Genomic DNA, 27179 nt, shown 5'->3' on the forward strand with positions numbered 1-27179 from the left:
AACAAAAAACTTCAAACCGAGTTTGGATCCATTTTGATTCAGGGTGTGCAGCATCCATGTTTTTAGGATTCATTGGCTAATGGCTAGTGGCTCTCAGTTTCTGGTGTATACCCATATATGCACAGGTACTGAAAGCCACTATGGGGAGGGAGTCAGGAAGCAGGAAGGAGCAAGTGAGGAGGTCTCTGGAGCCAGAATCAAACTGGAGAGAGGCAACGGGGCCAGGGAAGGAGTTGGGCCATATTTAGAATGGCTACTGCCACACGGCAGGAATAATTTTTAGTATCAGTTATCCAGTGTGATGTTAGGAGTGAGATTTCTATTAACAGGAATCAGTTCTGGTTCAAGAATTCCTGTCATCCCAGTCGGAGGTCTTGCCTGTAGAAAATATCTGGCAACAGCTTTAACTAAATGTGTGTCTTCCAAATAGCACAATACTATTGAAACTCAGTTGGGTCACACATATTCAGTTTGGTTGCGCATTGTACCAGCGTTTGAAATCGGCAGAGTGGAGGACTGTGGCAGGATTTACTCACCCCCAGAGTGCAGGATGTAGCTGCTATCTTCGGCTCTAGCGCCTCCTGCTGGTCACCTGCCTCTGGCCCCAGTCTTGTGTGTCTCAGCCCTTCGTCCAAGTCACCTAAGTTCCGACCCCTTCTGGGGTGTTATAAACAAGCCCAAACGAAACTGAATAGTTCTTCTGCCCTCTTGGGCTACTCAAGTCTTCTCTACTTACAGACACCATCTCAGGGCTTCCCTTGCTACCTGTGCTACCCCTGTACTGTGCTGCCCCTGTTGTCTCTGTCTGTGCACCCTAGCCCATGGCTTCTCTCAGTCCAAGAGACCTGTCTCATCTGCCATCTCTTCCTCCTCCCCGAATCAAACTCCTTCAGTTTATTTATTAGGGCTTTTCTTGGCCCCCTTTGGCCATGAGCCAATTAGCTGCTTACCTCCCCAGGAGCAAAGATGACTAATAAGGTGCATTGCTAGCCTTGCAGATGATGGGTGTTAAGCCCTATCACACAGATGCATACTATTATCATTATCATCTATTTTTACTGGGGTAGTGGCTAGGGGCCCAAATTCTGGACTAGGACCCCATTGTGCTAGGAGATGAACAAACACAGAACCAAAAGACATCCCCGCCCCTTACATCCATGAAGTCAACTTCGGAGGAAAGGAATGCATTCTTTCTTAAACATTTACCTTTGTTCATGATTAGGTAAGTGAGCAAAGAGAGTTTTTGTCCTGCCCCCACTTCTTTGGATACAAAACTGCAATCCATTCTTGCTGGTATGGAAAAGGAATTTCTTCAGGATTTCAACCAGGTGTAATAATAGTCGAGCTAGTATGCCAGGCTGACTGGGCTTTAATAAGTTTCTTCCTTGAAATGCTTCTCTTACATCCTTAGACCGTTCTGTTAGCTTCTCTGCAAGCATGGAGCCTGTCAGTCATTTTATTTTTCACCGAAACTCCTGATCCATGGATCACTGTCTCATATGTCTCGATATAAGCCTCCCTCCCTTCCTCTGCACTCTTCTTCCTGTGTATCCAATGAGTGCCAAAACATTAAAGGGTCTGAGTCAAGTCTGGGATCTTCTGTGGAGTTTTACTCAGCGGAATGGGCCTCAGAAAGGAAATCTGAGAACAGTGAGTCAGGACTGTTCCTTCTCAGCCTGGATCACACAATGCAAAATGCTTTGCTTGCCAGGTCAGTTGATAGAACTTTCAGGAACAGGGGGAAATAACCCAATGGCCAATTTCAGCTCAAGGCCTCTTTGTGTGAAAACGATCCCTCTTTGACTTTGCTTGCAAAGTGCGAGAGCATAACCAACTCTCATTTGCATTATGTAAAACAGTCTGAGAAAGCCTGAGGTAGCTTTTGCTGTGTTGTTGTAGCCATGTTGGTCCCAGGATAGTAGAGAGACCAGGTGGGTGGAGGTAATATCTTTTATTGGACCAAAGTCTGTGGCCCAGATCTGAAGAAGCGCTCTGTGTAAGCTTGAACGCTTGACTCTCTTGCCCACAAAAGTTGGTCCAAAAAAAGATATTACCTCGCCCACCTTGGCTTTCTGATGTAGCTCTTGAACATTTCAGGTAATTGTATTTTTAGACCTTACAAATTGGCTGTTAATTTTTCTACTTGGAACCTGAGATTGTCTTCATTAAATGTATTGATTCCCTTTACTAGTTAAAGAAATTGCTTACGTTTTTCCCCCCCGTAGGATTTTCTTTAACTTTTTAAAATTCCATTTTGGAATCTAAGAAAGAAGAGGCTTTTACCATATCTTTGTGTTTAGCTTAATTCTCCCTTGCAGAGAGCTATAGTTCAGTCCCGTGATGTCTTGCAATGACTAACGAGGGGAAACAGAATTGGAACAGTATTTTTGTTTGTTCATTGGGAAGTCAAGACAGCTGTTTAGAGAAACTTTCATCTTTCTGTTCCATGGCAGTTTAATGACTACAGTACTGTCCTTTCATCCTCTTTAAACTTCAGGACAATTACAGGTCAGCATTCAGAGACTATAACAACACAGACACTGCAGGGATCACATCCTCAAATTACTCGCTGTTGCTTGCTTGCAAGTCAGTCTTTAAATACATGTGCTCGATTCCACCTGTTTCCTGGTTTAACTTTACTAGAGGCAGGCACTCATTAAAGAAAGGTCTCCTTACCATATTTAAAGCTATGTGGTCGCGAAGGCATTCCTCTTGGGACTGATTTTGCCTTGGAGGCATAGAGGCTGGAGCGGATCTGACCCCAGCCCAAACAATGCCCAGTTAAGAAATGGATTGAGTATACAAAGTTCAGCCCTTGGCTGGAGGTCAGGTGTGTTGGTCAGACCCTCCTTTCTCTGGGATAAGTTTGTAGTGACTGGATCTACACAGAACAAAGGCACTAGTAAATCACCAGGTCAAGAAAAGGAGCTGGCAGTTGAGGTGGGAGAAGATACTGAGGCCTGGTCTACACTGGGTGGGGGGGATCGATCTAAGATACGTAACTTCAGCTACGAGAATAGCGTAGCTGAAGTCAACGTATCTTAGATCGACTTATTTTGCATCCTCGCGGCACGGGATTGACGGCCGCCACTCCCCCGTTGACTCCGCTTCCGTCTCTCGCAGCGGTGGAGTTCCGGAGTCGATGGGGAGTGCGTTCAGGGATCGATGTATCGTGTCTAGATGAGACGCGATACATCGATCCCCGATAGATCGATCACTACCCGCCGATCCAGCGGGTAGTGTAGACGTACCCTGATACTACAGATAACAGGCATTTAGGATCCTGTGCTGAGAGCTCCTTTGATATATTGAGGCCTATTTAGTGATAAGGGGAGGAGGGATCTTGCTTTTCAGAAGGCTTTTTCAAAGAAGGCAGAGAATTCTGTGGTTCTACTGTTTTCTCAGCTGTTCTGCCGCTCCTCCATAGGAGCGTGATCTCAGACATAAGAGCAGCAGAAAGTGGCTATGAAAGAATATAAGAACACACATTGCCCAGCACCCAGGAGAACACAACACAGAAATCTGGAGAGTGTATGTGAATGAGGGGGACTGCATGTGATTCATACCGAATGCATGACCCACAAGGCAAGCACATGGGAGTATAATGCCCCAAAGATGCCACAACTAGAAAGGTAATGTAGGAGTCATCAGTTAGTGCTGTTACACATGGTCTTGCAAGATCTTTTTCTTAGCATGTGGTCCCTGTTCAGTCTTGGACGCATTGTTGCTAGTTTTGTGATATTAGTACCTTTTGGTGGAGCGGTTGCAAGCAGCAGGAGTTTACTCTCTGTCTTAATCTCTGTAACTCTTGTTAATCCTTGGGACAAATTTTCTCCCTAGGAACCAGGGCTTGGCATTTGAGCTGCGATTCCTGAAAGAGGAGATTTCCTTGTCTGGTGTTTGTGACCGCCTGTTTTCAAGGGCTGTTGTATACAGTGTAAAATTAACAAGTTGCACTAAAAAATACCCAGACTCCACCTTATTGATTTCTCCTCCAACGGAAAACTGATCTGCAAGGCCCAGCATCTGCTAGCATTCCACAGAAGGACGAAGATGCTGCCTACCTTTCTAGGTCATTACACAGTGCTCACTCCCCAAGAGCTTACGCCACCAGAAAGATATACTGTTGGAAATAGGTCCCAATAACATTTGTCCCTGCAAAATGGTGTTAAAACCCAGCTATAAAAAACAGTTGTGCTATATGGTCCAAAAACTGAATGCGGAAAGAGTCTGATTTTCATTAGGACCTCAAGCAAGCTTCCTTGTGTGCTATGCTCATCCACTTTGGGTACTCTAACATGTGCCCCTGCAGATGACAAAATCTGCACATACCGAACCCAAATGGATAGAGGGTATCAATAGAAAAGAATAGGAGGGTGAAAAGTAAAGTGTCCCTAAAGATCTTCTTTCAGGGCTACTAAAGATGAATTAAAGGAATTGAGGATGTATAGAAAAGGCCATTTGACTACTGGTAAGATGATATACAAGTAGCCAACTGACAAAGCAGTTAAGGCAATATTCTGCCCTTGCATCCTTAAGCAGTGGGGTAATGGAGAGCAGACGGTTCCTTGGCCACTCTGCCTGGGGACAGCAAGTTCAGTAGCATTCCTTGTGCATCAGAGGTCTTGGGACATCACCCATAAACCAGCAGAATATGCTTCCTGGGAGTCATGTCTAACACACAATGGAGCTGCTGGACCATGGCTTGTTTTAATTTTCACAGTAGAGGACATTGCTCCCCATGCCCTCATCCTGCTGTGTGCAGCCACTCTGGCAGGCAAAAATTTTGTCCTTAATGCAGAACATGAGTGGGGACAGTTCACAAATTCAGAGAGCATTTTAGGCAGGGTTTTTTGCAGGTTCTAGCGTTATTACTGACATTAATACTGCATTAATACTGCATTAATACTGACAGATCATAAAAAGTCATCGTCAATGGGGAATCATCAAATGGGGCTGTTTCAAAAGGGATCCGTACTGGGTCTGATGCTATTCAACATTTTTATCAGTGATCTGAAATTAACTATTAAATCACTGCAGATCAAATTTGCAGATGACACAAAGATTGGTAGGGTGGTAAATAATGATGAGGACAGGGCGGTCATGCAGAATGATCTGGATTGCTTGATAAGCTGGGCCCATTCAAACAAAATGCGTTTTAATACATCCAAAGGTCATTCATCGACAGACAAAGAATGTAGGTCGTGCCTACAAGGTGGGGGACTGTGTCCTGGAAAGCAGTGACTCTAAAAAGGATTTAGGGGGTATAGTGGATAAGTAACTCAACATGTGTGATGCTATGGCAAAAGAAGGGCTGATGAGATCCTTGGATGTATAAACAGGAGGGCCGTGAGTAGGTTTAGGGAGGTGATTTTACCTCTGTATATGGCATTGGTGAGATTGGTAATAGAATCACGTCTTCTGGTGTCCACATTTTAAAAAGTATGTTGAAAATTGCTCAGGATGCAGAGAAACAAAATGATTTGAGGGCTGGAGACAACGCCTTACAGTGAGAGACTTAGAGCTCAAACTGTTTAGTTCAGCAGAAAGAACATTGAGAGCAGACTTGATTATGGTGCATAAGTACTTTCATAGAGAGTAAATACCAGACACTAAAAGGCTTCTCAATCAATGTAGAAAGGCAGAACAAGAAACAAGGGATAGACGTTAAAATCAGACAAATTCAAATTAGAAATAAGGCACGCTTTTTTAACAGTGACGGAGATTAAGCATTGGACCATATTACCAAGGGAAGTGGTGGATTCTCCAACTCTGAATGTTTTCAGATCAAGATTGGGTGCCTTTCCGGAAGATATGCTTTAGCCAAACACAAGTTATTGGGCTTATTACGGGGGTAACTGGGTGAAATTTAAGGTCCTGTGTTATACAGGAGGTCAAATTACATGATCCAATGATTCTTTCTGGCCTTAAAGTCAGTGAACCTATAAATATTCTGTGTGGGCAGATTGTTTACAGAGAGAACCATGCCATGGGACTGCTGTGAGATGTTAGTACCAGGTTGATGTTCTTGTAGCTACAGTCTGGGGGGAGGGGATAAGCCAGGATATATTAACTCTAGATATCTTTATAACAGAGTCAGCATGTCATCTTTTCATGTATCTTTTTGCCCTATTATTATTGATATATTTGGCTACCAATCAAAGGGATCATTAAAAGGAAAGTCAGAAAAGATGGCGAGAAAAGCCCCATAAAACACTAAATCAGACATGCAGACCTGCTGATGTAGAGCACTACTAATAATAACCGTATTGCACACTTCTATAATGCTTTGCACCTAAAGATTACCAAGCACTTTGCAATCATTAACAGGTCACTCAACACAACACCTCAATGAAGCAGGTAAGCACTGTACAATTATCCACAGTTTACAGAGGAGGAAATGAGACTCAGAGAGGTTCAATGATTTGTCCAAGGTGGCACACCACATCATTTCAGACAGGAATAGAACCCAACTTCCTGGCTCCCACTTCTGCGTTTTATTCATTAGATCATGCTTCTTCCTGATGCCAGCGCTCATTAGTCAGAGGTATCAAAGGGGCACTTACAGCTTTTCCATTTTCAAGCCACGTGACAGTGGGAACGGGAATGCCCGTTGCCGTGCACCGCAGAGTCACCACAGACCCAAAGGTGACATTGTGGGATTCAGGAGCCTTCAGGATTCTGGCAAAAACTGTTAAGACGAAAAAAGGTACTAGTTAAGTGACTATTTAAAGATGAAGCTCAGATACTCTTCCTCTTCAGTAAATCTTGAAAGAGGTGGCAGTCCAAGCCCTGCAGTGAACAAAAACATTGCATAGATTCACAAGTAAATGAGAGACCTTTTTTTCCCCAAGACTGTCATCTTTATGTACATTACACAATACTAGCTAAATTTTGCTTTCAGATTTTTGTGGGCAACTCCAACAAACTGTAGAGGCGAGTGCATGTGCAAGAATTTGGAGTTTGGTGTACTGTGATAAACCCACGTACAGTGCATTGATGTGGGACAATTTACAATAAATGCACAACAAGCTATGTTTCTGCACGGCATAACCTGATCGCTCATCTACAAATAGTGAAAACTATTTTAAGCTATCGCCCAAGGGACCAGCAGAAATCAGTCATGCACACCATTAACAAGGCGTGGGGGAGGTACCTTTCATTAAAGTTCAGACAGAATTGTACTGGGAACCTCCGAGATAAGGTTTTAGCACAGAAGAGCCCCCGACTCCTGAAATTCTCCACTCCCATCATATCATCCACCAAGGGAGGAGTGGCTAGCATTGCACTGAGAGGCAGAACTTGCGGAGGTCAAGGGAAAGCAGGGTCCAACCAGATGGATCCAAAGGCAGCCATGAGCTGTGTCTCTGGCCCCACACTGCTCCATACCCCGTCCACACCCAGTGCTGGCAGCATGTCATCTAGTGGTCACAAAATAGGAATTTTTCTGCAATAATTTTTTACCTTTTTTGGCAAAAAAATCAAAACTGAAATATTTAGATTCTGAAATGCCGCCACATTGCCTCATGATCCCATTCTCCTTGATTGGCCAGGCTCCCTCGTCAGACGAGTCTCCCCTGATGCACCATGGGCACCTCTCTTGGCGAGGGGAGGCAGTGCATCATGGGGGTCCCTGAGCCTGGTGCATAATGGGAGAGGGAGAGCTGGAATGGCCAGATTGCTATTTTTAGCGCACTAGCTTGAGCCTGGCTTGTACAAGTCTAACTACCTGGGCAGGGAGACTCGCTCCCAGCTGTCGTGTAGACATACCCCAACAGTCTGGGCCTTTACTATAGAGTCATTAGTGTGTCTCCATCGTCTACAAACTCTCTTCAGTGAGTGATGTAGGGGTCTTTTCTTCTGAAAGACCACATACATACAAGACTAGCATTGGCATGAAAAGAATTTCCTTATTCATTGTCTTGAGAAGGTAATTTTAACACATTATCTTCCTATATCCTTGAACCTGGTGTTTGCGCTGTATATAGAAATGAGCACTTGTACTACACAGGTTTCATCTAGTTTTACAGGACCTAAGTTAGCTATTTACATTTTGCTCTGGTTATGCAGGCTTGGCAGAATTCGATTTTTTATATATATATATATATATAATATAATTTTTATGGATAATATTGATATTTATTTTTAAGTATTTGTTAAGATTTCTGTCAATTTAAATTTTCACAGTTGTGCAAAATAATAGTTTTTAAGTACTTTTTTTACATTTTTATTGATTTAAATTTTCACAGTTGTGGGAAATTAGGAGGGGAGTGTCAGACAATTATTTAATGACAGTGTATCCACAGAGATTAAAGAAGTTAGCTTTATAATTTTTAGGACTGTCGATTAATTTCAGTTAACTCACGTGATTAACTCAAAAAAATTAATTGCAATTAATTGCAGTTTTAATCGCACTATTAAACAACAGAATACCAATTGAAATATATTAAATATTTTTGGATGTTTTTCTCCATTTTCAAACATATTGATTTCAGTTACAACGCAGAATACAAAGTGTATAGTGCTCACTTTATATTACTTTGATTACAAATATTTGCATTTTTTAAATGACAAACGAAAGAAATAGTATTTTTCAATTCACCTCATACAGATACTGTACTGCAATCTTTTTATCGTGACTTTTTATCGTAACTTACAAATGTAGATTTTTTTTTGGTTACATGACTGCACTCAAAACCAAAACAATGTAAAACTTTAGCGCCTACAAGTCCACTTAGTCCTACTTCTTGTTCAGTCAATTGCTAAGACAAACAAGTTTGTTTACATTTACGGGAGAGAATGCTGCCCACTTCTTATTTACAATGTCATCTGAAAGTGAGAAAAGGCATTCACATGGCACTTTTGTAGCCAGCATTGCAAGGTATTTATGTGCCAGATATGCTAAACATTTATATGCCTCTTCATGCTTCGACCACCATTCCAGAGGACATGCTTCCATGCTGATGACGCTTGTTTAAAAAAATGCATTAATTAAATTGTTACTGAACTCCTTGGAGGAGAATTGTATGTCTTCTGCTCCATGGTTTTACCTGCATTCTACCATATATTTTGTGTTATGGTAGTCTAGGATGATGACCCCGCATATGTTGTTTGATTTAAGAACACTTTCACTGCAGATTTGACAAAACATAAAGATTTCTAAAGATAGCTACATCCAGGGGCGGCTCTATGTATTTTGCCGCCCCAAGCACGGCAGTCAGGCGGCTTTTGGCGGCATGCCTGCAGGAGGTCCGCCGGTCCCGCGGCTTCGGCGTGCCCGCTGCCGAAACCGCAGGACCGGCGGACCTCCCGCAGGTGCGCCGCCGAAAGCCGCCTGACTGCCGCCCCCCACGGTTTGCCGCCCCAGGCACGCGCTTGGTGCACTGGTGCCGCCCCTGGCTACATCACTCGACCCAAGGTTTAAGAAAATGAAGTGCCATCCAAAATCTGAGAGGGACGAGGTGTGGAGCATGCTTTCAGAAGTCTTAAAAGAGCAACACTCTGATGCAGAAACTACAGAACCCGAACCACCAAAAAAGAAAATCAACCTTCTGCTGGTGGGATCTGACTCAGATGATGAAAATGAGCATGCGCTGGTCTGCACTGCTTTGGATCGTTATCGAGCAGAACCCATCATCAGCATGGACGCATGTCCTTTGGAATGGTGGTTGAAGCATGAAGGGACATAAGAATCTTTAGTGCATCTGGCACGTAAATATCTTGTGATGCTGGCTACAACAATGCCATGTGAATATCTGTTCTCACTTTCAGGTGACATTATAAACAAGAAGCGGGTAGCATTATCTCCTGAAAATGTAACCAAACTTGTTTGTCTGAGTGATTGATTGAACAAGAAGTAGGACTGAATGGACTTGTAGAGCCTAAAGTTTTACATTTGTTTTTTTTGTGAATGCAGTTATACGTGTACATAATTCTCCATTTGTAAGTTCAACTTTCATGATAAAGAGATTGCACTACAGTATTTGTATTAGATGAATTGAAAAATACTATTTCTTTTGTTTTTTACAGTGCAAATATTTGTAATCAAATATGAGTATAAAGTGAGCACTGTACACTTTGTATTCTGTGTTTAAATTGAAATCAATATATTTCAAAATGTAGAAAACATCCAAAATACTTAAATAAATGCTATTCTATTATTGTTTAACAGCGCAATTGTGTGATTAATCCTGATTAACTTTTTTAATCATGTGATTAATCACGATTAATTTTTTTAATCGCTTTACAGACCTAATAATCGTTAAAACATCACATGTCAAAATATACAGTGTAAATATCCTTAAATCAAACTCGAATAAGTTCTCAAGCAGCATTTTTCTTACTTTGCCTATCTGTAAGAGTAGATTATCATCTATGGATATATTTTTTGTCGGTTTGTGTGTGTATGGTATGAAATTGGCATTTATCGACATTGACCTATAAAAATCGAATCCTCCCAAGGCTATGGTAATTGCAGTTTTATATATCAGCAGTCTTTTTTTAGGATTCCATGGCAATCTATATGGGATACAAAAGTCTCTTCACAGTGGAGAAATTCCTTTGCACGCTGGAGCATTTAACATGCAGTCAGACATTCCACTGATGCAGTTTGTCCTACTATCCATAAATCTTGGCGCTCTCCCTAGAATACGGTTATTTTGAAAAGCTATTACCTTGCTAAGAAAAAACATGCTTTGATATTAGATTCTAGCTTAGACGCTGAACGCTTATTCCTCTTATTCCTGTGGTTTTATCCCTTCTTCCTGCACAGAAATGGAATTGTCTACTGTTCATCTCAGAGGGATGCTGTACTGCTACTTACACCAGACTGTATCCATACACAACATCCTGATTGACTCAGGGGGGTCCAATTTGCATAATGACAGTACAGTCAACACTACGGCAAACCCTAAATGTTCATAAACCAGGAGCCACAAAATCATGAGATCAATCTTTAAAAGTGTGAGATTTTTAATAAAAATAATACATTTGGATTCTTTTTATTTCCTGTCTAGTTTCTGAACCTTTCAGGTGTGCTTGTGTCACATTTTCAAGCTTTGCTTTGCAACCGGGAAGGCTTACTTTAAAAAGTAAGAAACTTACTTTTTAAATAAATGAAAGCTGAGATTCTCATATATTCTCACACAGTCACTTGCCTCCAGGAGCTGAGACTGTAGGAAAAACACCAAATATCACAAGACGCATATAAAATCGTGAGAGCTGGCAACACTGATTAATAAAATCCTATACTCTGACTGGCTGCATGACATTATTGGTGGTGGGGTGTGTGTAAGAGAGAGAAAGATCAAGCAAATTCCATATGGAATCCATATGATTCATGTTAAATCAGAGTCCACCTCTGCTGCTGCGAGTCACTGATCACGCTTTACTGAAAAATCCATTTGGACTGTGAGTGGGATCTACTCCCCTACTGTCAGCTGTAGAAATTGTGCTTCACTTGACTAGTTCTGGGGATTGGCATGAGATTAATGACTACATGCGTGGCAGTCGTGGTGATGCATGCCGATGCAGTATAATGTATGATGTTTATTCAGACATGGTATTTGGAGAATTATTGGGATTTCATGCAGATTAATTGGAAATGTCAGAGGGTAAAAATGTCATAGTTTACATAGCTGACCTTTCAAGAAAAATCTAACTCCAGGTCTCATTGTCCCTGACCCGTCTCAGTTTAAATTCCTCAGAAAGAATTAATGAATGTGATAGATTGGGATCTAGATGACTGTACTTCTTATTGTCACGAAGAGTGACTGACTTTGCACAATATTTGTATGCTTTTATGAAGCATCTTGTGTGGCAAGCACAAACAAAACCAAAATCTGGAAAAGTCCTCAGTGGAAAGGAGGTGATTTCAATCTATTTATTGCACTTTGGGTATAAAAAGACTGGTGGAAAATATGTGGACATAGGCCAAGATTTTAAAAAAATCAGTGCCTAAAGTTAGGCTCCTAAATCTTTAGTTAGTCATCCAAATAAAAAGCCCCCATGTTGCCACCTCTTGTGATTTTATCCTGAGTCTCATGATTGTTGATGTTTTTTCTTAAAGCCCTAGCTGCTGGAGTCAAGTGATTTCATAAAACTCTCAGCTTTCATTTTTTGTAAAAAAAGTAAATGTTTAGCCCTCATGGTTGCAGACTGAAACCTGAAACCAATCGAACCCTATATCAGCAAAGGGCCAGATCCTGTAGCCCTCGCTCACGCAAAACTCCAATTTGTGATAGTAGGAGCGTTCTGTTTTAAAGGACTGAGGGATCAGATGTCCCACTTGAAAACAATCAGAACTAATTAAAAGGAAAAGGAAAGTCACCTGCAAGGAGTTTAGTCATTCAAATTTGGGAGAATGTGTTTTAGTCATTTCATGACATAAAAAGTTTTGTGGCTGAATTAAAATCCTACTGTTCAGACTGGATGATGTTACTTCAGTCTCAGAAATGAGAGCAGCTGGCCTAAGAACAGATGTCTCCTAGTAAGCCTGCAGTGATACAGTACTTCATTTAGCAGGGCAGTAAAATAAAGGCGGACATTTATTAGGGGGCTTGGGATGAAGCTTAGTGTGCTGGCCTGGTTTATGACCGGCCAGATTTCATTTCTAGTTAATACAAGTAAGGAATTCAGTATTTTCCATTTTTTAAATAAATATGAAAAGTCCTCAAATTAGCACCCCCAGCTTGGCAAATCTCTTAATGTAGATCCCATTTCTTAGAACATGGGGTCCCAACTGGAGGTTGTGTTTTCAGTGGTGATGGCAAACGTTTTCTTTCCTATTAATGAAGACCTTTTTGGTGGAGGGAGGTGTGTGTATGCGTGTGTGCGCGAGCGAGAGGATTAACAGCCTTGGAGATTGAATTCCCCTCTATTTAACTACAGACCTGGTACAGCATGGGGACAGGCAGTGCCAGATTCTCCACCAATACAATAGGAAAAATTCATCCCAGCTGCCAACCGGGGTGCCAGTTACTTCCAATAGCAGTGATGTGTCCACTGTGATCTGGACTGAGATAGATCTAAGAGTGTTCATTATTTATTACGCTAGATTTTCACAACAGCTCCCACTTAGACACCCAAGTGAAGCCGCTCTGTGCTGAGCTCTTCTTGAAAATCTGGCTTCTTCATTTGGCTGCCTAAATGGAAGCTAAGCCCTTTGGAAAATCTATCCTAGTCTGTGTATTTCAGTCGTGCTCAGAGACCCCAATCAGGATCAAATCTGCGCTGAAGAAATATAGACACAGCCCCTGCCCCAAGGCGCTTACAGGTTAAGAAATATAAAGATTTTCTCCCTCAATCCATCTCCTGCTTTGCCCTGGAATTAAGTCATATTCTTCTGGTTATATTCTATTATAACTCCCTAGTTTATTGCCATGGAAATAGTTTTGCTCTCACCACTGTGGGCCTTATTTTGAACTATACCTCAGGTTTCGTGCTCCCAGTTTTGTGTCTGTACATAATTAAAGGAAACGTTTTATGGTTATAAATAATTCAGGTCCATTCTTTGGCATGGAGACGTCGAGGGCAAAATTTTCACACCTGGCACCTAAATCCATACATCGGTTGAAAAATAAGTGGCCTAATTTTCAAAGGAATAATCTCCCACCCATTACAGCCCTTGAAATTAGTGTGAGCTGGGTGCAGAGCACTTCTGGAAATCAGGCTACTTATTTAGATGCCTAGGTATGGATTTAGTTGCCTAACTTCAGGCACCTTCTTTTGAAAACTTGCCCATAACTACCTTGTTGCTAGAAAATGTACTTGTAAGTTTTTGCACGCACAAAATTGGAGGCAGAAAAAAAAAACCTTTGCTGAAGGAACACTAAGAGGAGAAACTATTGGGAGGGAAAATCCTTCTTTAAACAGGAATATATCTGATTTGTTCTAACAGAAATAAGGCTAGTATGAAAGATATGTAACTGTTTATGAAATGTGTTTATTTGTGGCATATTTTTAAAGCTCTCTCTATTTTGGTAGCTTGTCTTTAAGGGCCTGCTTCCCTGCCATTCCATACACAGTCAAAACTGTTACGAAAGCCGATGTAAGATTCTGGTGGAAGTTTGGGCAGAGCTAGTGCTTTGGTGAGGGTATAGATTGGGAATCAGGAGATCTGGGTTCAGTTTCCACGGACTTCACACATGATCTTAAGCAAATCACTTACTCTTTCCCTACCTCCGTTCCTCATCTGTACAATGGAAATAATAATACTTTCTCCTTTCCTTTCTCTGTCTTGGTTGTCTTTTTTTAAAAACATTCCCTTGCTCAAAAATAATTTATGGGTTTGATGCAGAAATTATTGGGTAAGGTTCTCTGATCTGTGTCATACAGGATGTCAGACTTGATCTTAATGGTTCCTTCTGGCCTTAAAATCTATGAATCTTGTCTATTTACATTGTGAGGTCTTTAGGGCATAGATTGCATCTTACTATGTGTTTGTACAGTGTGACAGATGTGAGTCCTGGGAAGTGTAAGGAGTTCAGAAGACTATATTGAAATGTGTCAGAGAGGCATGGAGTTTCGGGACAATAAGTGTTAAGTGGGGGGAATCCCTGAGGAACAGTTAATCCAAATTCCATAACTCTGATTATACAAAAGCACAGCCTCTTTTGTATCTAGGGCTTGAGGAGAGCGCCATCAACTGGAGCGATTGATTATCTGGCGCTGGAGACTGGAGATAAAAGGCCCAAACTGTATTAAGAAACAGCTGAACTGTCCAGTCAGGGTTCTGTTTCCTGATCTAAAAACTGACATGAACTTGTAACCAAGTGGGCAAACCCAGCTGTGGGATTGGAAAGAGTGACATCTACCACCTCTCAGTTGAAGCTGAGGTGGGCTCTGGTAAGCTTTTAGCATGCGTGTAGGCTCTTTTATTGTTTTTAATATGTTTTTTCTGTAATGCTTTTACCTTAAGACTCAATGTGCTTGCCAAGAACAAGCTGTGTGGTAACTTTTAATTGCTGCAATACACTGGTCAGAGCCCTCAGAGAGAAAGCAAGGCACTGTTGGCCTTCAATCGGACTGGCTTGCTGGAGATATCACAGTGCTAGGCAGCCTTAAAACCTGTCAGGAGGGAGAAAGACGTGGGTCTCCATACAAGAGAGGTGATGGCTGAGGAGCCAGAAACCATAAGTGGATGCCCTTCAGGGACCACAGAGGAGAAATACAAGTGCAATTACCCTGAAACTGAGACATACAATTTCTAGTACAACGGGGCAGTGCCTATAGCCACTATGCAATACAAATACATAATAATCAAATGTCATAAGAGAAGGTGAATTGGGCCTTTATAATCCTCCTCCAAAGATAAAAAATGTTTTTCCTGAACTTTAAGTCTTTTCTATCATCTCCAGTGCATTTGACCAAAGAAAGAGGGTAAAGGAAGTAAAACAAGATCATTATTTCGTGAGAAAGCGCTTCTTGCCTTACTTTTGGGGTCTGATCTCTTATTGAATGTCCCTTTGGAACATAGGTAGTTCTTTTTCTTTTTGGCAACAGACAAAAAGTGAACCTGTGCAAGATACAGGTGGTATTTGTGCTGACATGATCAGTTTATTTAGCACAATACACTCCCATCAACTTTATCTGTCCTTCTGATTAAAAATTAGTTCTTCCTCTTGCCACCATCTCCCCTTTGAGAAGTGGATAATTCCTGAACGCTGCCTTTTTTTCCTAGCTGGAAGCACTTTGCAGACTATGGGAAAATAAAAGGTACAAAGGAATGAACATATGCTTGTAGTGGGTGCTGTTGATGGGATGCTATTAATTCATTGCTTGAGTACTAAATGAGCTGTAAAGGCCCAGATCAGCAGAAATACCATTCAAGCGCAGTCCCAGTGGCACACTGAAAAAATAACAGCAACGTGAGAAACACACTGAGATCCATAGTCTGGCTTTGGAAGTGAACGTGCAGCCCTGTATTGGCTTTAGTGGGAGCCATATGTGCACATTCAGAGCCAGTGTATAACCCTGTCAGTTTAGTATATCTCTGAAGAAACTATAAAAGCAATTCTTAGCTTGGCCCACTGCAGTTTGTGGGGGATTCATAAAGGGCTGGTGTTAATGGCCTGAAATAAGGTCCAGGGCAGCAGCTGGACTTTTCTAAGCTAGTCTTTATCCTTTAGAAAGTGCCTTGGGCTACAACGATGATGGTTTCTCCAGTTAACGGCTGTGGCATGTACCAGCTATGTTTATAAGAAGTGCACCATGTGTGTAGCTGAACATGCCATACCTGGCCCATCCTGATACTCGCTTGTTTCCTATTTTAATAAATATCACTGTCGTACAACACTGAGGGAGGGCCTGGAGTGGGTCCGGGAGTGAAGGGATGCTCTTATCCTTTTTATTGCCATGTTTATACTTCATACATAGGGCTGGCCGAGGGAGTAGCTGTGCTCTAGGGACGGACAGCTTTCTCAACTGAAATGTATTTCAATTGTTACCTTTTAATGACTGGTGACGATTGGTCATTCATTATGATGGTGCTTGATTCACAGTTTGGTGTCTCAGGCCAGCAGGGGTTAGGAGAACTGGGTGGAGAATGTACCTTTTGGCCCAGACAACATTATCGGGACAAAGCTTCTAAGCAGCCAGAAAGGGATGACCCAGAGATTAGGGCACTAGCTTGGGATGTGGGAGACCTATGTTCACTTCCTTGCTCTACCACTGGTTTCCTGTGTGACCTTGGGCAGGTCACTTAGCCTCTCTGTGCCTCAGTTCCCCATCTGTAAAACAGGGATAATAGCAGTTCCCTGCCTCACAGGGGAGTTGTGAGGATAAACACATTAAAGATTGTGAGGTGCTCAGATACTACAGTGATGGGGCCCATATAAATATGTAAAGAAAGACAGATAGCTAGGCTAAGAACCCTGAATGAGAACCCCCAATAGAAGCCCCATCCATACTGCCTCTAGTAGAAAATTCCTCTTCCTAGTCACTATGGTCCCCACTGCTGTGTGGCACTGAAGAGAACAGAATGTAGTGATCACACAGAAACTGGGCAAAGGAAGAGTGTCATGGGCTGCACTTTATGCCCCCAATACAGACTTGCAGGTGGCCCTCTGAACCACTCCCATCTGAAAATCCTGTCATGCATTCTGCTCCTGCAACCATATTGTACACACACAATTATCTGGTTTCAGAGTAGCAGCCGTGTTAGTCTGTATCCACAAAAAGAACAGGAGTACTTGTGGCACCTTAGAGACTAACAAATTTATTTGAGCATAAGCTTTCGTGGGCTACAGCCCACTTCTTCGGATGCATAGAATGGAACCTATATTGAGGAGATATATATACACATACAGAGAACATGAAAAGGTGGGAGTTGTCTTACCAACTCTGAGAGGCCAATTAAGTAAGAGAAAAAACTTTTGAAGTGATAATCAAGATAGCCCAGTACAGACAGTTTGATAAGAAGTGTGAGAATACTTACATGGGGAGATAGATTCAATGTATTGAATACATTGAATCTATCTCCCCATGTAAGTATTCTCACACTTCTTATCAAATACATTGAATCTATCTTGATTATCACTTCAAAAGTTTTTTCTCATACTTAATTGGCCTCTCAGAGTTGGTAAGAAAACTCCCACCTTTTCATGCTCTCTGTATGTGTATAGATATCTCCTCAATTTATGTTCCATTCTATATGCATCCAAAGAAGTGGGCTGTAGCCCACGAAAGCTTATGCTCTAATAAATTTGTTAGTCTCTAAGGTGCCACAAGTACTCCTGTTCTTTTTACACAATTATCTGCACTCCCAACATGCATCTTTTTCACACTTATTTTTGACAGTAATTTCTTGTCAGCCAATTTATCTATAATGCAAATTTGTAAACTACACAAGACTCTCAGCTTTTCTGAGACCAGAAAGTAAAGGACTAACATTGTTACGTGTGTCCTCAACCTGTTTGTCAAATTGAAAAGTGACTTTCTGTTGTATCTGCAAGTTCTCAGCTCCCTTGGTTAATGAAGGGGGGGAATTCTCTGCAGATATAGAAATAGCATTTTGCGGGGTTTTTTTAATCTACATTTCAGCTTCTTGCTGATCATCCTCCCTGAAGGAATGATTCGCATAGCAAGCCCTTCCTATTTTTAAGGGCAATGCAGGTCTCACAAGTGGCTTGTGGGGGAACATTTCTGTGGGCTGTGGCAGAGCACTATTTTAGTAGCTATAAATAAGCAATAAATTGCGGGCAGCAAAGGGCTTCTGTCTACAAGGGATGGAACTTTAAAACAAATATCCTCCAAGTAACAGGATGTGAGGCATACTGCTCCTCCTGGTGTGTTGATCGGTTTGCCTTTTGTCATATCAAATAGCAGCAGAGCAAGAAAAGGATTAGGACCATTCTGAATTAGGGATGAATGAATCTGCTTGGATCATGTCTGAGTGGACCTGAACTTTGCCCATCCATCAAAATGAAACATTTTCAGCCTGACCGGAAATAGCCTGTTCTCATGAGATTTTCAGCCCAATCCTTCAGGATCAAAGAAATTCAGGTACACAGCTAGAGCCTGATACCTATTAATAGTATTAATTATTTGTATTATCGTAGCACCTACGAACCCAGGATCCCATTGTGCTAGATGCTGTACAAACACAGCCCCTGCCCTGAAGAGCTTTACAATCTAAGACACAAAGTCCTACTGAAGTCTCCACTGGGTTTTCAGTCTGGCCCCTGGACCTTTGAGTGCTTGTTCCAGCTGAACCACACCTCTGATCCTAGCGAGTTCTGCTGATCACCGAGGCCTGGTCTATACTAGGAAATTAGGTCAGTATAACTACGTTGCTCAGGGGTGTGAAAAATCCACACCCCGTAGCAACTCAATTGAACCAACCTAACCCTTGGTGTAGACAGTGTGAGGTCGATGGGAGAATTCTCCTGTCGACCCAGCTACTGCCTTTCAGGGAGGTGGATTACCTACACCGATGGGAGAAGCCGTCTCGTCAGCGTAGGTAGCGTCTTCACTGAAGCACTACCGTGGCGCCACTGCAGCATTTTATAAGCGTAGACAAGCCCTGATTAACACAGGCAAGCCCTCCATGTCATGCCACCATATGAACAATGGTTCTAGAACTGTAACCACAGCCCCATGTGCTCTATGGCAACCCTGAAATAATTCTGTGGCAAGGCCCCTGGATTCTGCAGCACTGTGGTCCCACAGACGGGAGATTCTGTCTGATAAATGGAAAAAAATGGAGGCTTTTATTGAATTAAATACAAATGTGAACAACAGAATCGGCACTGTGTTCCTTTTGCTATTTCATGTGATATTAAATTCCGTTTATGTGAGCTTTCCCTATAATTTTAATATTCAGTGTGTTGTACTGAAACCGCACAGCTGTGCTGTATGTGAAGGGGGAACGCTGGAGGTTTTGGCAGATAGATGTTAGACAGGTAGGGCTTTTGGCACCCGAGAAAATATGGGAAGCAGTTTGGATAAGCACGGATATGTCTTTCAGGGATTTTACACATTAATTTGTTTTCAAGGAAATACTCTCTTCACAGGCAGTGCTCAGTATATACTTTAAAAATAAATTGGCCCAATATAAAAATACAACAGCAGGTTTGATAGATCGATAGATACTTCTGTAAACAGTTACTTCAACACTGTATTGAGTCCTTAGGCTTTTGTTTTTTTCATGTTGGGAAATTGTTTTTAGAGTGAGAGAGATACAGCACAAGGGGCAGAGTACTCTTTATACCTTCTCCGTGTGTCTAAAGAGGATTTTGAATCTGTACAGAAAGCGATACTCAAAAAATGTAACTGCCGCCACACCAAATGCAAGTATGGCTGTTCTGAATGTGTAATTAGCAGACGCACTAGCTAAATGGCTATATCTATCATTCTAGATTTACTTCCGTAATGCATTAGGTTCAAATTCTGCAGCTCTGTGGATGACTCATCTTTTTTAAAGATTAAAATGACCAAGAGTTGGTTTTTTTTTAATTTGTTGAATTTATTTGAACATGTGACTGCACCTTTAATTCCAGAAATATGGGACTAAAATGGCTTTGCAGCCAGGAATAGATTAAGCCCAAATGAGGCCTGGATCAACTCAAATAGCCTGGCCTAAAACATCCTTGCAAAAATATAAAGAAGGTTCCTGTGGCTCTTTCTGTCTACCTCTCCCTACATTGTGTGGGACCAAGGGAGTTCTTCCTCTCCATCAATGGCCTGGGAAAGAAAAAAAGTCCAACAGCCCCTACAACTCTGTGATCCTGATCCTTTGGTCCACGTGGCATGGAACCCAGGGTGAGGGAAGGAAAAGAGGATATTCACCACCATAGCGCCCCCTGATACCCAGGGCAGATGGAGCTAGTTTGGTTTCTGGTGTAAATTAAAGCAGCCTTTGGGTTACCCAACTGTATTCTGGCTTGCTGCAATCTCTGGGGACCACTAGATCAGATGGGAATTGTTGAAATGTAGCATACTCTGACATACGTAGGATGACTATGCCACTCTGCACCAGCCGGAGATCTTCTGTGCTGCGCTGTATTGGCAGCTTTAAGGTTTCTTTTGTGGCCCCAGGGCAGAGCAAAACAATCTCATCAGAGGCCACAGTCTGTCCCTGGGTCTTTTGGGCTGAGAACCAATGATGAAAAGTCTCTGAGACACACACAGATCAGACAGAGCAGGGAGCATGAGTGGCAGCAGATCCTGTGGTCTACTGAAAGCAGAAGATGGCAACAATTTAGGAGCAGGAGGCTCTGTCAAAACATGGGGCCCACATCATGTGATAAGCTGGCCCTAGCCTGAATCCACCAAAGTAACTGCACTGTTCCATTTTGGTGTTGCCACATCTGCTATTATTTACCGCAGATGTCATGTATTCTATGAATATCAACTATCAGCATCTCGTTTTAAAACATAAACAGAACATAAGGTGGAAAGTTTTTAGAGGGATTTATTTTTCATAAAAATATTTTTGCTGGCAAACTTCAATGTGTGCTTTTCATAGAAAGGGTTACATTCATCCTTGGTGGATCCCCATTGATTTCAATGGGCTTGCACCAGGCATGAATTTGGCCCATGGCTTTTAGCTGATCCTGCCTATCTAATACATTTGGTACATCCCAGCTGTGGTTAATATCATTGTTACAATCACCTTCTTAAGAACATGCATCCTGTTAAACAATGCAAAATGCATGCTCGCAAGATCAGCCTTTAGGACTGCAGAAGGTGTGTGCAGCTGTTTTCAGCTGTCTGCAACAATATGGGCTGGCAGTGTGCTCTACCATCACGGTTTTTTCTGGACCAACCCTATTAGCTGCATCAGCAAAGTAGGACTGATGCTTGGAAAAGTATCACTGCAAATATTAACAGTGCAGTCACTGAGAATACAGCACACACAGTCTGCAAATACTTCTATTGCATTTGTCACATCCAGGCTGCACAACAAGTAAAGGAAAAGGCAGATGAATGTTTCCAATTTTTTCTTTTTTTTTCTTTTTGCCTATGCAAGCTCCACATTTATGCAATTCTCAGAAAAGGGTGAAGGATTGTGTTCTTGACCAAGGTCCATGCCCTGCCCTCGATCTGCACTGATATAAATGAGAGAGCCATGCACGCAAGGACACAACGCCTGCGTATGCATGTAGAGCCCCTCAAAGTTTTGGGCTGTTTGAAACTGAGATTCTCCTTTGGAACCATCTCTACTGTCCCTGGAATGAAACAATAAAAATAAGCTCCAGTGTGCCGTGATGTCTCTAAAGAGAGAGACAACCACATTCCAGTCCCCTTGCTGTGTTATTTTATTACTACTGGCCATGCTCGAATTGTAAAAATAGTTTGTGCCCTTCTAGTTACTATTTCAGCTTATCTAGCATTGTTACTTCCAACGCTCTGCTAACAAATGCTTGCCACTTGTGTTCCTTCCCCCCGGTGAAGATCAATTCCTGTATCTCCTTTGTTCAAACCCATCCATGCAGTTTTTGCTGCATTTAGATGTTTTCCTTCAAGGTGGGGGTGGGGGGGACATTTGAATCCTGCAAGCCCTACTTTAGTGACCTGATTTGCATGCCTGTACTGAGCATTCCAGCGGTAGCCTTTGGATCTGAATGTGATCGTTCATTGTATCAGCCTGAGTCACAATTAAAATCCTGCGTGTTCTTGTGGATGTACCATGCAGTTCCATGGGAATTCCATCATTGCTTATCATTAGTCAATCTCCAACTATTATGAAAGCTGCTGAATTGTGCTATGATGAACTGGATGTATGGCTATACGCTAATATTGATGGCACAACATCCACAGGAATATCAGAGCCAGTAGAATAATGTTTGTGGAATTACTTATTTGTCCAATTTCATGGTATTTTTCAAACAAATTACAGTGGACCCTCGCTAGAACGTGCGTCTATATAGCGCGAATTCGCTTATAGCCCGGAACCGCGCATGGATCCCAAATTTAATTACCTTCATTGGAATCCACGGTAACGCGGGACCGCGCATGGATCCAAAACCCCACGTTCTATTCGGTTAACATTCTTCCCTCTTATTCACCCAGTTCTATAAACTAGGATAAATTTCAAATTTTGTGAAATTCTTCAAATAAAATCAGCACAATTAATTTCATCTCAAGCCAAATTCTGCTTTCAGTTGCATAAATGTAAATCTGGAATATCTCCATTTATTTCAATGGAACTAGTTTGGATTTATGCTAGTGTAAATCACTGCAGAATCTGGCCCAATGAAATAAATTGTAATCAGTGCCTGAATCAGGGTTTTCAAGCTATGTGCAGGAAATGTAACGTGTTATATTGTATTATATATACATTAGTTTATTCTGCTGCTGAAAGCAATGCATTCATTATATATCGAAATATATTTATACTGTAGTCGGAGAAGTAGCAAGAGCTATTGTTAAGGTTCCATAAGCATTTCCATTCTAACGCTCTGTATTTAGTGGTTCAATAACTTAATGAAAGCTTGATCCTCGGGGGGCTTGGATTCAAAAGGCAGGTGAATTTTTTTCAAAAGTTTGAGTGAAAACTGTACAGCCAGTTTTGAAAATAAGAAAAATAAATTAAAAAAACACCGACTTTTTATCTTGTAAAAAAAAAAAAAATTTTCAAACATTTTTTGAATATGTCTAGTGCTGAAATGTCTGGGGGAAGAAAGCTGAGATTTGACAGCAAGCTAGTTCTTGGAAAGTAAAAATACCTTTGTGTGTTCTAGTGAAAACTGGTTTTGACTTGCCTTTGATTTTGGGGTGGGGAGTTCTTGCAAGCACAGTGCAAACGATCTGCGTTTTTTAGTCCTTTTTATAAAAAATATGGGTGAAATGCTGGCCCCATTGAAATGAATGGCAAAACTCCTATTGACTTCAAGAGGGAGGTATTTCACCTGCAAAATACAAGTTGGTTGCACTGACCATGCACAGGCTACGCAGTAAGGCACAGACGGAATGAGGAAGGAACTCTACCTCATCTAGGCCCGTATCCTACTCTAGAGCTGGTTGACATTTTTCACTGAAATGTTTTGATGGAAATAGGCAAAAAAATTAACGTGGGGGGGGATCATTATTTTGGGAGAGGGAGGCTGACAAAAAAATAGAAACCAAAATTGGGTCGGGGGTTGAGGTTCAGATTTTTGTCAAGAAAAACGTCCATAGGTTATTTTAAAAAAGAAGAGTTTTTTTTACATTTCTTGCAAAAAATGATCGGTATTTTTTGGACCAACTCTATCCTGGACTATTGCGGTCAATGAGACTTTGTCATTGTCATTCATTCCAATGGGGGCAGAATCCAGCTCTAAATTCACATCAGCTCGTGCCCCCGAAGTGCAAAGAACATAGTGTTTTCAGTTAACTTTAATTCTTTAGCCATCAAGCACTACAATTTTTCTGCCACTTTGAAAACCTGATGTTCCTTGGTGCTGATTCAGCGGGGTACTTAAGGATGTGCCCAACTTTAAGCAATGAATATTCCCATTGAATTCAATGGGCATGAGATTAATCCCTCAAGCAATTAGAAATTTATATTTTGCGAGTTGTGCCTGAAACTAATTGCAAGCCCAAGACTGAACCCATAAAATTAGAAGCTCGAGAGGAGCCTCTTTTCAAAATCAGGATCTACATGATCTATATTTAGCATGGTATTAAACATATTTGTATTACTTTCGGAATGTGCATTTGCTCTGTGATTAAATGTTGATAGTATTCCAATCATTCTCGGTAACTACATTTTAATATTAATGAATAATATACAGTCCAGTAATTTCAGTGAATGGTTGTATCAAGATATCAGCTAAGAAAAACTATTTTATTTCTTTCAAGGAAAGGTAATATAGAAGAAGTATTTTCATCAGTTTTCTTACATAAGCTCCAATGGACTGTAGTGAATACACCCAAATGACCGAGTTGAGGACTGATTGCCTGCACATGCCATTTTAGATTATTATTCACCTGGAGCTATTTTAAAATTGTGACATCTGGGGAAAATACTAAAAATAGTGACAACTAGTGTGTGTGCCAGGCCATAAATCAGTCTACTGAATGCTTGAGGGGTGTGGTCTATGCACACACAAGTCTTGTTAATGTTTGCTGGAGTTACACCCAAACACTGGAAGGAGAAACAGACTCTTATGCACTGCAGGATTTTTACTTTCAGATTTTGGAAGCTGAAAAGTAAAACAAAACTGAAGCCTGAAATAGGTTGCCAGGTGTTCGGTTTCTGACCAGAATGCCCAGTCTAAAAGGGATCCTGGTGGCCAGTGCTGACTGGGCCGGTAAAAGTCCGGTCGGCAGCGCAGCAGTACTAAGGTAGGCTCCCTGCCTACCTTGGCTCCGCGCAGCTCGCAGAAGCAGTGGCATGTCTGCCCTCTGGCTCCTATGCGTAGGGGCAGTCAGGGAGCTACGCACGCTGCCCCTGCCCCAAGCGCCAGCTCTGCAGCTCCCATTGGGTGGGAACCACAGCCACTGGGAGCTTTGGGGGCGGCGCCCGCAGACAGGGCAGAGCACAAAGCCCCCTGGACCACACCTCTGCCTAGGAGCCAGAGTAGGGACATGCCGCTGCTTCCGGGAGCTGCTTGAGGTAAGTGCCACCCGAAGCCTACACCTCTGAGGCCCTCCCATGCCCCAATCCCCTTCTCCAGCCCTGTTCCCCCTCCTGCCCTCTGAATCCCTCAGCCCTAGACCGGAGCCCCCTCCTGCACCCAAAACCCCTCATCCCCAGCCCCATCCCAGAGCCTGCACCCGCAGCCAGAGCCCTCACACCTCCCGTGCCCTTCCCCAGCCCTGATCCCCCTCACGGACCCTGAACCCCTCAGTCCCAGCCCAGAGCACTCTCCTGCACTCCAAAGCTCTCATCCCCAGCTCTACCCCAGAGCCCACACCCCCAGCCGGAGCCTCCACCCCCTGCCCCAGCCCTGATCCCCCTCCCGCCCTCCAAACCCCTTGGTCCCAGCCCGGAGCCCCCTCCTGCACCCCAAATCCCTCATTCTCGGCCCCACACCAGAGCCCACATCCCCAGCCAGAGCGCTCACACCCCTGCCCCAGCCCAGAGCCCCCTCCTGCACTCTGAACCCCTCAGCCCCAGCCCCTCCTGCACCCCAAATCCCTCATTCCCAGCCCCACCCCAGAGGCCACACATCCCCAACCAGAGCCCTCACTCCCCCCACACACACACACACCCCAAACCCCTGCCACAGCCCGGTGAGAATGAGCAAGTGAATGAGGGTGGGGAGAGTGAGTGACTGGCGGGGGGGACGGAGTGAGCAGGGGCGTGGTCTTGGAGAAGAGGCGGGGCAGGGGCAGGACCTCAGAGGAGGGGCGAGGCACAGGTGTTTGGTTTTGTCCGAGTAGTAAGCTGGCAACCCTGGACTGAAATATTATATGGGTACCTAGTCAGAAGAACCAAAGCAAGAATAGTGAAAAGCATTACTTTGCTTAGTATAACATACATTAATGGAATATGAAGGAATAGTTTGTGCATGAGCACTGAGCTTTCATTAATTAATTAAGCACTCATTTTTCTTGTTTTAGAGAATGGATGCATGCAGAGTTCTTTGCAATGTGATTTTGCTGATTAATTCTCCACTGGTTGAATTAACAGGCACAAAACAAACTACAAATCCAAGCCCCCCAAATTTTGGTGCAGTTCCAATCCAGATTCAGACTCTGCAGTTGGCTCCTACGGTCCTGGAGCTTTAAAATTTAAAACAGTCTGGTCCTGCCCTGTAGGGGAAGTTCCACTGAATGGCACTGCGTTCCTGGAATCAATTAATTCTTCATAGGACCTCATAGACTTTATCTCTACAATGGGCGCAAATCAAACAGACCCAAACACTAGAGAAATTTAGACCTAGTCCCAAACATGTTGGGTGGCCACATGTCTGTAATGTATCCAAGGGGTAGCCGTGTTAGTCTGGATCTGTAAAAAGCAACAGAGAGTCCTGAGGCACCTTTAAGACTAACAGATGTATTGGAGCATAAGCTTTCGTGGGTGAATACCCATTTCGTCAGACGCATGTCTGTAGTGGTTTCAGACCAAAACCCCAGATGTGAACCCTGCAGCAGTCTGGATCTCTAGTTATAACAAAACACTTTTATCTCTGATTCTGTGTACTGCGTCATCTTCTGATATACAAGCAACTTGTCCGGTGAAATATTAAAGGGACTGAAAAATCACGATATTGCAAATGTGTTTGCTAAGCAAACAACAAACCTACATTAACTTGTAATTCAGTGCAATGGACCACATCCTGCTCCCAATGAAGTCCGTGGGAGTTTGGGAGTAGGATTGCACCCTATATATGGAAAAATGTCATCATAAGGCTAAATATAGCCTGCCCTGATGAAAACCATGATATAGCCTGCACTGATCAAAGCCATGCAGCACCAAAACTAGAGTTACTGGGCAAATGGACAGCCCCTTTGCAGCATGGGGGTTCCATTCAGAATGGAAAATGCAGATTGGCTCATCCATTGGATTAATCCTTCCTCCACCACTGACTACCATAGAGCACTGCTTGACCTAACTTTCATTATAGTATCCAAGAGATCAGAATGTTTGCTCTCGGCTCACTGAAATTGGTGATAATTTATACCAGAGGGAAAACACCCTGTATATGAGTAACTAAACACCACAAACAAAATCAATCCGGTGTCCAATTGAGCAGGAGGAAAATATACAAAGAACTGTTCCTTGAAGAGAACTGTTCTGTATTCCTGAA

At 42.5% G+C, this 27179-nt stretch overlaps 1 protein-coding gene across 1 annotated transcript in view; it reads right to left on the reverse strand.

The window, feature by feature from the left end:
* LOC113405294 (muscle, skeletal receptor tyrosine protein kinase-like) overlaps window positions 1-27179 on the reverse strand; it is an 85787-nt gene that overhangs the window by 36092 nt on the left and 22516 nt on the right. The window contains 1 exon segment of the mRNA XM_026646350.1: window positions 6567-6691. Coding sequence (XP_026502135.1) covers window positions 6567-6691 — 125 coding nt within the window.

This window comes from Terrapene carolina, unplaced genomic scaffold, assembly GCF_002925995.2.
Source record: "Terrapene carolina triunguis isolate 2854851 unplaced genomic scaffold, T_m_triunguis-2.0 Scaffold35022, whole genome shotgun sequence".
Classification (NCBI taxonomy): domain Eukaryota; kingdom Metazoa; phylum Chordata; order Testudines; family Emydidae; genus Terrapene; species Terrapene triunguis.